The sequence below is a fragment of the Coturnix japonica genome, chromosome 3 (genome assembly GCF_054131305.1).
Source record: "Coturnix japonica strain WE chromosome 3, WE-NBRP24, whole genome shotgun sequence".
NCBI lineage: Eukaryota > Metazoa > Chordata > Aves > Galliformes > Phasianidae > Coturnix > Coturnix japonica.
In genome coordinates this window covers 88365440-88377339 of record NC_140665.1, presented here as the reverse complement: position 1 = coordinate 88377339, position 11900 = coordinate 88365440, and the positions used below count along the sequence as shown (strand labels likewise).

Genomic DNA, 11900 nt, shown 5'->3' with positions numbered 1-11900 from the left:
GTGAAAGACAGAACTGGTTTTCTTTTGTTGTCTCAAAGCTTGCTTCATGAGGCCTTTCTGATGATAAGACTGGCGACTGCTAACTATCTAGGAGGGTGAATGGTGGGTGTTGTTGTGTCACAGTACCTCTGCTTATGATTGCAAAGATAAGCAGAAGCCGGATGAGCACTTTTTCTCAGGGGTGCTGCTCGAAGGAGTGGACCACTGCAGAAGGCGATAACGCTTGTGTCCGGCAACAGAGACCCCCTCTTCCTTCCTTGCTGGCTCATCTGTGGCCAGGAATGTCACAAAAGCTGGCCTGTTTGTTCAGAAGTTTGGTATTTCCCCCAAAAATGCTGAGCTGCAATTCTCAGACTTCGAAGAGGAAAATTCCCACCGAAACGGGGGATAAAAGGCCCTCGCTAAACTGGGGACTTTGGAGACAAACTCCCAAAGACACCTTTGACGGAGAATTCCCTGAGGGGAAAACTTTGTCGGAAGAACCCCCGGGACCGGCTTGCTGCGGAGCTCCCTGGCTGTCTCCCATCCCCCGCGGTGATCAGACGAGTTCCTGAGATCAACGGACCTACTGTGTACCTCGCTGGACCCACGGTGGTGACTATCTCTTTTGCTATCTGCAAAGACTCCTTGCTTATATTTCCTACTTTCCCTATCGCCTACCTTCCCTTCCCCATCTCCCTAAAAACGGCTAGGACTTTAATAAACTGGTTGGACCAACATTTGAACCGTTGCTTCTTAATCTCACGCCGGGTATATACACAAAAGAACCTTGCCTCCCTCCTGTAAATTGGAGCGAGACATTTTTTATTGGCGTAGTCGGCAGGATGCCCGCCGTGAGAGTGTTGTCCCTCCAAAACATCCAAAATTTTTCTGTATGTATCTCCTGGAGTTGCAAGGAGCGACAATTTTGGTAACTTAGATGTGAGCACCTCTCCAGGAAAACCGCTCCATATTCTGAAACTTTACTGCTTATGTGTTTACCTCTCGGGGATGTATGAATTAATTTTGACTGTTTGCCCTTGTTTTATACGTGTGTGCCTCCTCGGGAAGACTATTTCGCATTTTTGTGGTTTAAGTACCTAGTAACGTATTTTTGAATTTGAAAATTTTGTGTGTGCACCTCTTGGGGAAGTGAGGAAGTAATTTTTTGACGTTTGTGCTTCTCCAAGAAGTTTATTCCTTTCTGACAAACCTAGAAGTGTTTTGAAACTTGTGTGGCTTTAAGCTTGAAGTTTTTCTGGCCTGACAGGGTAGCCAGGAGCGATTTAGGTGTTTACACTTTCTTTGTAAGTGTTGATTGGACTTCTTTGTCTTTTGTGAAAGGGAGGAATGATTGTAGCATTTGCATTTGTTTGATAGGTGCGTGTCTCCCTGGGGAAGGGTAAGGAGTTAAGTGTACCTTTTCTTCCCTTAGTGTGTATCTTTTAGGGTATTGAGAAATGAGTGAAATTATTGCCACTATGAAAAGTGAAAATGTGCTATTTGACCTTTTAGAAAAGCATGGTGCTCGGCCCTCTTTATCAGGGGTGGATTGGGCACGACAAAACTGGTATAACTTGCAGAGTGTTTCCGACCGCATTCGTGTTTTACAATATGAGGCTCATACTCGAGCCGGGAAAGGAAAATCGTTTATTTGTGCAGTACTCGGTGCTGCTTTAAAAGCTGCTGTGGAGTTCCGAGATGAAAAGCATTCGGCAGAAACCCAAACCATACAAGCATTACAGGAATCAGTTAAAGTAATGCAAGAATTGGTAAAAACTCTGCAGAATCAAATAGTGAACCTTGAGGAACAATTACAAAGAGAGCAACATAATACAGTCTTGTTGCAAATGGCTTTTAAGGAACTATTGACATATAAGAATACTAGCAATACTGTTGTCCATAATTGGCCTCAAGAAAAAACTTTTCCTCAGAAGGAACTACAAGGAATAAAGGAAGGGCTTGGCAGATTAGAGGACTCGCCAGCCCAATTGCGTCCTTTGATAAGAACTGAATATACATTTGATAACAGTGAGGATCTGGACCCTCAAATGAATGTTAAAGAAATTCCTTTTTCTGCTACTGAATTAGCAAAACTGAAAAAGGATTTTAGCCGCTCTCCAAAGGAATCAGAGACGGAGTATGTTTGGAGGGTTAGTTTCACTGGTGGAGACCAAATAATGTTAACTGAAAAGGAAGCTGAAGGTTATTGGGGGCCTGGAGTATTTTTAACTACTGGTAACAACCGTGCTCCCTGGTCCCTAACACAAAGGGCTGCCTATTGGGCAGGTGGTCTTAACCCTTTAGAAAGGGGAGACCCTCTTGCTATTAATGGGACAGCTGATCAATTAATGGAAAGTGTTCAAAAAGCTGCTTGTCTGCAAATGATGTATGATAGAAAGCTGCAGCCACATCATGAATCACCTATGATGATGCCTGTTGATCCTGAAAGGATGACTCCTTTAATCAGGGGGCTTCCAGAATCACTGAAACCTATAGGTATACAACTACAAGGAAAAATACAAGCTATGCCTCAGGGAGAAAGAACCCTGGCAGCATTAGAAGGAACTGGCACCTCCGGCCATTTGCAGTCAGGATATAAAGTATGGACATGGGGGGAGGTTGCCCAAGAGTTGATTAATTATGAAAGGAAATATGGGCCTGTGGCTTCTTCCAGTATATCTGAGCCAGGGGAAGTAAGGCTCGCAGCAACCACCCTTGCTCCTAGGCCACCTAGTCCAAAGCTCAGTGGAACTGGAAGGGTCTCATTGCCAGTAAGAACAGGTAGGCGAAATATTGATCATAAACGTAATCGTCTCTGGACACTGGGCTGGCAAAAGGGTGTTCCACGAGACCTGATGAATGGATTACCCACAGTCAGGTTAGAAAAATTAGTTAACTTGTGGCCAGAACAAAAGCTCAAGGAAAGCTGATGCTTTCGCCCCCTCCCCCAGATGAGTGGGAGGTGCGGGGGGGGGGAAGGCAGTGAATGGTAGATGTTGGTTAACACCTTCTGTCCCAAGGCCTCCCCACTCCTGCCAATTGCCCCTGTGAGCCACGATCCAGTTGCTGATAAGCTAGGGAAACACTTATCTCTCTGGCCAGCCTGTGTCGACTGACTCAGCTAACGAGGTGTTTCCCTAACCTTAATGAAATCCCCTAACAAATATCCTTAGAAGGCTAAGGACACCCCGAAAAAGGAATGTAAAATATACTCCTTGATGGATTGTTCTCTAATTTTTTAATTGTATTAACAAAGCCCCAAAAGGGCAAGTTGTTGTCTTGTTTTATTTTACAGAGGATCCCCGTGGGACCTTCACTGAACAGAATGACTGATAGCTGACTTTAACCATTTGTGTTTTGTGACAGAAAAGTTGAAGATGTGATTGTGCTAGAATTCTGAATTTACCTCTCTTATTACATATTTTGGTTGCAATAGTATTATGCTTTTGTTTGTTGTTGTGGATTGTGATTGATATCAGTCCTTGGATCTGTTAAAACTTCACAATTTGGTTCAGAGTTTTTCCAGGTCATTCTGGATTTCTGGTACTTTCTGCACAGTGATAACCATTCCTTCTGATCCCTTCTTTTACCCCTTTTTGTCAAACTGATTATGATTTGCATGTAACTCCTCCATAGTGTTTCCAAATTCCTAACAAATTGGGAAATGAGCCAAGGGACCCATCTAATATCTGTTAGATGTGGTCACAAATGAAATCTATCATAAAACCTTTGCACTGATGTTTTGCAGTGTCACATAAGTTCAGGAGTTCCATACAAAACATGGTTGTTGAAAAATGTCTAAGTTTTGATAAGAGATGTGTATGTTTCTGGGATTATCCCTCTTATGTTTTATACTGTGGGGTATCCCACACACTGTCCTGTGAAAAGTTCAGTAGACTATAACAGTATTTTAACTTCCCAAACTAGCATTTATATCTCTCAGCAATTGAACTGCTTTGGAAATGCTCAAGTGGAAAGCAGCTGACACAAATACCCCTATTTATTTGTTTTACTTGTTTATTTGATACTATTAGTTATTGTCACTGTCTTTGTGATTGTTAAATGTTTATGGTATATATAAGCATGGATTGCTAAAGGAAAGTTATATGGTATTAAGGGTGTTAATTTCTATTTTAAAGAGATCTGATATAGTGGTTTCTTTGGTGGTTTGCTAAAATACATGCCTGTATACTGAATGTAATTATGACCTTACGAGTAACCTTATGTTTAATGTGTTATCAATCAAGGTTTTGATTGAATGATGATGATTATGTTAACATTTAATTCCCCCATATCACCCATCCCTCTTTTTCCTTATGCTTACTTTTTTTTTTTTTTTTTTTCTTTCCTCACCACCGTGAATGGTCATTTGCGCATCAATTTCAAGCAACCTTTGAGCCACGGGGTGGTGTGAAAGACAGAACTGGTTTTCTTTTGTTGTCTCAAAGCTTGCTTCATGAGGCCTTTCTGATGATAAGACTGGCGACTGCTAACTATCTAGGAGGGTGAATGGTGGGTGTTGTTGTGTCACAGTACCTCTGCTTATGATTGCAAAGATAAGCAGAAGCCGGATGAGCACTTTTTCTCAGGGGTGCTGCTCGAAGGAGTGGACCACTGCAGAAGGCGATAACGCTTGTGTCCGGCAACAGAGACCCCCTCTTCCTTCCTTGCTGGCTCATCTGTGGCCAGGAATGTCACAAAAGCTGGCCTGTTTGTTCAGAAGTTTGGTATTTCCCCCAAAAATGCTGAGCTGCAATTCTCAGACTTCGAAGAGGAAAATTCCCACCGAAACGGGGGATAAAAGGCCCTCGCTAAACTGGGGACTTTGGAGACAAACTCCCAAAGACACCTTTGACGGAGAATTCCCTGAGGGGAAAACTTTGTCGGAAGAACCCCCGGGACCGGCTTGCTGCGGAGCTCCCTGGCTGTCTCCCATCCCCCGCGGTGATCAGACGAGTTCCTGAGATCAACGGACCTACTGTGTACCTCGCTGGACCCACGGTGGTGACTATCTCTTTTGCTATCTGCAAAGACTCCTTGCTTATATTTCCTACTTTCCCTATCGCCTACCTTCCCTTCCCCATCTCCCTAAAAACGGCTAGGACTTTAATAAACTGGTTGGACCAACATTTGAACCGTTGCTTCTTAATCTCACGCCGGGTATATACACAAAAGAACCTTGCCTCCCTCCTGTAAATTGGAGCGAGACAGCTCTCCAGTACAGAAAAGACAGGGATCTCTTGGAAAGAGTCCAGCAGAGGGCCACAGAGATGGTGAAGGGCCTGGAGCATCTCCCCTGTGAAGGGAGGCTAAGTGAACTGGGTCTGGTTAGCATTCGGAAAAGAAGGCTGAGAGGGGGTCTATAAACATCTAAGGTGTGAGGGGCAAAGTGGTAAGGCCAGACTCTTTTCAGCAGTGTGTGGAGAAAGGACAAGGGGAAACAGCCAGAAACTGGAGCACTGGAAGTTCCGCACAAATGTGTACAAGAACTTCTTTATGGTGAGGGTGACAGAGCACTGGAACAGGCTGCCTAGGGGGGTTGTGGAATCTCCTCTGGAGATATTCAAGACCCACCTGGATGCCTACTTTTGTGACCTGGTGTGGGAAACCTGCTTTGGCAGGGTGGTTGGTCTCGATGATCTCTGGAGGTCCCTTCCAAACCTATGATTCTGTGATATGTCTGAGCCCTTCTGTAGAAAACATTTGCTGGAAAGATTTGTTTCCAAACTGATTCACAAGACTATGCTCCAGTATTTTCATAGGAGTTTAGATCTGTTTACTTCTATTCCACACAGGTGGAAAAGCAATTTTTAGTTGATAGGAAATATGTTATTTAGCATGTTCAGATAAGCTGTCTTCTGGTTGTTTAAACTTCAAGATCTTATCACTTAAGTCATTCTTGTCAAAGAAGATAGATGGGCAGTTGAAGTCTATATTCATAGAGACTAATGTTTGAATCCTAAGTATTATATCCAAGAAAGGATGATACCTGTAAGTTGTAGCAAGGGATAAAATTTGCCGCTGGAGTAGATGCAAATAGATTTTAAAAGAAGACTGTCAACCCAGAGACTGACTAGTGGTTTCAATATTATTTATGGAACACTGCTCTACATAAAGCCCATGGACATTTCTAGGAAAAGAAGAAAGACATAGGAAAACTCTAGTTAGGCTGAAGGCTTCTAGCAGTGTGGAGCAACAGCAGCTGAAGTAGTCTTAGAAGAAGGAGGTCAAGTGGAAGGAGCTGGAGAAAAGCCAGTGGTTAATTTACAGGCTCATACTTTGTCCCTGTCTCTGAGTTTGTGTTAGCTTTGCATGTGGGTATGCTGCATGTTCATGCAGATGACTTGAAGAGATGTTATCCAACTCCCATTTGTCTGCTTGTATATGATGTTGGCACTAATATATTCAGTTTCTGTACTATAAAAATTGCGCTGAGGAAAGAAAGGACAGCAGACAGGAGCTGCAGCTTACCAGGTGTGGCGTTTATATAGGGACAAGTAGTCCCTATACTACTACTACTACTAACTCCATACCTTTCCATGTGGTACTTCTTGGAAAAAAAAAAGATTGTGTTCATTTTCTCATTTACATGTTTGTGTGCTCCTACACACAATAAACATTATACATGTAACACACATTGTGTGTTTGTACATATATTACTTGTAATCTTTCCCTGTGACTTTTACAGCATAATTTCTTAAATCAAAACAGTTACCAGTGTCTCTGTTTCTGCCTGTTTGCTATCTCAACAAAGATGCAATTTCACAGAAAGCATCTAATCATTTCTGTTTCCCAGAATGTCCCAAAGTTTGATCTTTTTAAAAGGAAAGATAGGAAAGGCACCTTGAGCATTATTGCAACTGTTGTTTCCTTTTAATGGTTAGATGGCGACTCTAATTCGTGCAGGATTACTGTCACTGATGTAGAGGGGTTAGTAGATTGGTTGCCGTGAGGAATGAGATGAGACGATAAAGGAAAGAGGATGCTACCTCTGCAGCATCTGGTTCTGTCTCTCAATTTTCATTCTATGCAGCCTTTGTTGAGCCAAGGTGGTATCTGAAGCAGTTTCCTGCCTTTGCACACCTGCCATTGTTTGGCATCTGCAAAGCAGCCAGTAGGGAGCAAGAATTGTGACAAATCTATTTTGCTTAAAATAACTGAACTGTGTAATTGTTTGAGAGGGCTTAGCAGCCAAATGTGATAAAGCTGAAAGTTATGCAGATCACCAAAAGAACAGGATACAATGTCAGGGTTATGCAGAAAATTGACTTGTGCTATATTATTCTTTGGTAAGCATTGGCATAATTATATTACTTAACTGCTTGAATTGCAGTGAACATGGTTTCCAGAGTGCTGTGCTTTTGCTTAATGATAAAAGAAACCCTAAATTTCTTAACAACTACCTTTTGTTGTTTGTTCAGTGAGGGCTGAAGCTTTCTCTGCAGAAACTGGGTCCCACTATGCTAACCCCTTTGGGGTGCAAGTCAAGTCTGCACCACCTTTTTCACAGACATCAAAAATGTCACAATTAAGACTGGCATGGGAGGGGAACAAGTCTTAAAAGGAGTGAGGAGACCAATAGCATGTTGAAAATAAAAAAATAAATAAATATCTTTTAGCTGACATTCACTCGTTAAAGCACATTTTGCTCTGGAGGCAGATATGTGTGGCTGGTTCTCCAGCTTGTGCTCACCATCAGAGTACCAGTGGTTTTATGTTTGCTCTTTCCAAAGTTATGTATATCCCAGACAAATAAAAATGTTGCCCCTTAAGGACCCCACTAATGGGAGATTTCAGCTTTCTATTGAAAACTTGCTTCATTAGTCTTCCTGTTATTTGGTGTCCATTTATTTTGGGATAGAGTAACTAAGTCAAATTAAAATGCATCTCCTCTGGCATTTCTTTTTTTCCTGTTTTCAAAGGATTTGATTGAGAAACACAAAACAAAATTATTTTAAAAACACAATTGATATAAGATCATTAACTAAATGCTGTTGCTTGATGTGTGCTTTTTATTAATACATACTCTGAGAGAAATATGTGGGACAGGATTGGCAGGCTGTGCCAGGCTGAGATCTTATTGTGAGGGACAGAGTTTTGAGTGAGAAGTGCTGTAAAGAGAATCTACCTTGCAAGGTAATATAATACACTGAATGCTATATTCTGTAGAATGGACAGGCTTAAAAGTTGGTGGTTGTACACTTCACTGTGCATAATGCAAAGGATTGGAGAACCATTAATAAATGTTGTGCTTGATTGTCTTGTAGATGCATACATAGAATACATGTACACATGTATAAACATGTGCACATAGAATCATAGAGTCAGTCAAAAGGGATCCACAAAGACCACTGAGACCAACTCCTGGCCCCACACAGGGTCACCCAAAATTCAAATTCTATCTGAAAGTATTGTTCAAATGCTCCTTGAACTCTAGCACTGTGGGACCATGCATGCTACTCTGGGCAGCCTGTTCCATTCCCACTGCAGAACTTGTCCTTGGCCCCTCATCCTGCTTTTCTCTGAGCTGAGCAAAACAAGGGACCTCATCTATTCCTCACATACCTTGCTCTCCAGATCTTTCCCCATCTTTATAGCCCTCCCTTGGATGTTCTTTACTTTAGTCTTTATATTTCTTACAGAAACTAGTTCGCTAAATTTACAATAATTAATTTTAAGTTGAAGAAGAGTTTGATTAGTTTTTGTGTTATTTTTGCTAATATTTTGTTTGTTTGTTGTACCTGGGACTGTGGATAAGCGTGGTAAATACACGCAAGAAGAGTGGGTCTTCAAACAACAAACATCCTTGCATGAATAACTTTACTCAGATTTGAGCTAGGTTTAGTAGGTGTATGGGATTTGCTTTGCACCTTTTGGTCTCTTATCAGTGTTGGCCCTGTCTGTTTTGCAGCATTATTTAAAATGGCGTCCCACAGTCTCAAAGTTGGATCCACTTCTTCTTTTGTGAGCACTGTTGTAAATAACCTGAGCAGCAAGTCCATTCACAAAAAATTGCACCTAGACAATAAATCTTTCAAAACTATGTGTGAAATTGCTTAGCTGCAGCACTAGCTACTTAAAGCACCAAAAAATTGTCCAGTAAATAAAATATACTGTTAGAAACTGCTAATAAAGTTTAGAGAACCACCCAGTGACAAATTTCAAAAGAGTAGTCTTTTGATAGAAATGACACTAATTTAGCACAAGTAGGAAAATTCACCAAGAGGTGGAAGATGAAAGGTTCAGAAAATCTAATTTTTTTACAGTGGTACACTCAGATCCATTTCCTGTAGGTTTAAAATGGAAATTGCTGTTTAAGAATAGAGATTTGAACAAATGGCAGAGTTTGCAGAAAGAACTGGAGGACCTTGGATTTTGGAGAAAATGCATTAACATGAACAGGCTATGTACTTTTTGCCAGGAGTAAGGAGGAAAGGGCAATAAGGTAAAACATTTGTCTAGATATGTGTCTCAAGACTTGCACTCAGACAATGGAGTTTCTCTATCTGTTCTATTAGAGCCATTAGATGAACTCAGTAAATTTACTTTTGAAGACACTAAGGTATACTATAACAGTTTTTTTCAGTGGAAATTTGTGCCATTGTAGGGTATGTATTTAAAAAAAAAAATGCATTCAGGCCACAATATCTAAAAAGGAAGAGACTGGGCAACACTGATAGGAAACAACAAATTTACTATTGAAGAATTTCCTTAGATTGGCCAAATGCCTTTACAGCAGATAATAAGCTATATTTCCTGAGTACTGAGTCTGAGAAACTCTTAATTGCTCATAAATCCATGTACTGGAAAGTTTGGAACATTTAATGAGTTGGCAACAGGCTTCAAAGAAAAGGATTTAATTTACGCTGAATTACTGTATAACTATGGACAGTGGATAAACATGAAGGACTGCAGCTGAAGTACTAGAGACTTCAGACAAGTAAACCTGTATATTTTGGAGATTAAGTTTTTCTGTTGTGGTCAAGGATATTTGCTTTCTACAGTGATCATGGCTTCTGCATATTGTTTGAATTTAATGTCTCAAACTATATGTATCTTGCTTTATTGTGATATGGTTTTGACTGATAGTATTCTTCATAGGTATCTTTAGTTGCCTGAAATGGTTTGAGTCTCAAAGGACAACCATGCTGTGTACCTTACTGTTGTAAGCTCTTTTTGTTTCTCTGCTCTCTAAGAGCTCAGTCAGGACTGGTTTGCTCACGTGGACACTCACATGCAGGTAAGTCAGTCTTCTGTGGAGTTGACTTGTCTGTATACTTGAAATAAATGTTTTGACTGGAAGGGGAGGGGGCTCGGGGGTGTCTCTGTTCATCTCAACATCTTGCACAGATACCCCTCAGTAATCTCATTCTTTGCATCATTTCTACAGTTTGTCCCCCTTTTCTCTGGTTTCAGTGACTATGGCAAATTCATGAAGTTCTGCAAGTGCCTTGTTAACATCTATTCTCTGACATGGCAGGGAACCTCATTTGAGATAACAGATGTTGTAGGAATTTGGATGTCTTTATTTTGTACCTTTTAAATTATCTGATCTATTAGAATTCTTCCAAAAGAGTAATGAGATGTCTTATCACTTCTAATAATACCACCTCTTTCACATTCATTTTTGTTTTCACCATCTTCCAGAAGGCATATATACTGTATATATTATCTGTGGGCTGACATCAGAGTCTGGGCTTCTGGAATTCTACTGATGTTCCAAGTCAATCTCAGTTGCGTTCGTAAACTCCTCCTTCTTCACCACTCTGCTAAGTATTTGTGAAGCTTATGTTTCAAACCTACTACAAATGCTAGAGTATATAAGTCAAGTTGTCTGATTCAATTTTTGCATCTCAGAAGTTATTGGAAAACTTCCTATTAAAGGACTGTGAGAAGTCCTTAAGCAAGTCAAGTTACTCCTTAACTAGAATGAAGTCCATCCTTCATGAATGACTGCATGAGCAGAGAAAGATGAAGTATATTCTATGTAACTTTCATTTTCTGTAGAAGTTAATGAAATCAAGAGTCATCCTGGAAAACTCATGACTGAGCTAACTTCCTTAGAACAGTTATGTGCAGTACATACTGAAAGCTTGAAGTCTTGAAAGTACATTTGCCTGCATTTTTTTAAGAAAAAATAGATAATTTTTACTTTACTATAAAGTAAGAGTTCTGTCTGGGGAGTGCAAATTCTGTTTTAGGTACGGTGGCAGTAGCATAGTTACCTGATTTTTACCTTAACATTTCATTTTCTCAAAGTGTAAAGCACATCCTACACCAGACCTTTTAGTGTTGAGTATTTGGCCTTTTGTGGAGGTACAAGTCTGCCAAAGGAGAGAATAAACTGAAACCAAAGATTTCCTGTACTTGTTCTCTTCCTTCCTTTCTAGAGAAAGATGCAGTGTCCTTCAGTCTGGTTTCTACTTGACTCATGATGCCATGATGAGGGTTGTTTAAGGGTTTTACTCTCTAGCAGTAGAAATCTCACTGGTTAGGAAGGAGCTATGTGAAAACTTTTGTTTTTGAGAAGAAACAAACAAACAAAAATGCAGTAATTTCCAAACCATTTGTTCACAACCCTGTTTGGTGCTTTTCACCTGTCCAGAAGTTTTGATTCCCTTTCTGTGGGACTCCTGACGTGAAATGTTTGCGAAGTAAAAGGTGTCATCTCCTGTGAAAGCAATGAGGATTATTAGTGTGTCTAGCCTCAAACACTTCTTAGTCTTTCAGTGATTATGGATGCTTCCTATCAAAACTGTCTGAGATGTTGTGGCTTTTACATGGGCTTCTGCAAAAAGATAAGCCTTGGAAATAGCTGGACTGTAAAATAGCAGTGCACTGTGACACTAGCAAACCTTTAAAAGATAAATCTTGGCAGCCACTGGACTGTAAAATATTAGCACGCAGACACCAATGGA

The 11900-nt window shown here is 40.7% G+C and overlaps 1 protein-coding gene across 1 annotated transcript; it reads left to right on the top strand.

The window, feature by feature from the left end:
• The first annotated feature begins 1032 nt into the window (after positions 1–1032).
• Positions 1033–5117, top strand: LOC146761551 (uncharacterized). The gene has a single exon (XM_085542153.1). It carries the CDS (start codon positions 1440–1442, stop codon positions 2910–2912), a length of 1473 nt encoding a protein of 490 aa, XP_085398279.1. The 5' UTR covers positions 1033–1439; the 3' UTR covers positions 2913–5117.
• The last annotated feature ends 6783 nt before the right edge of the window (positions 5118–11900 follow it).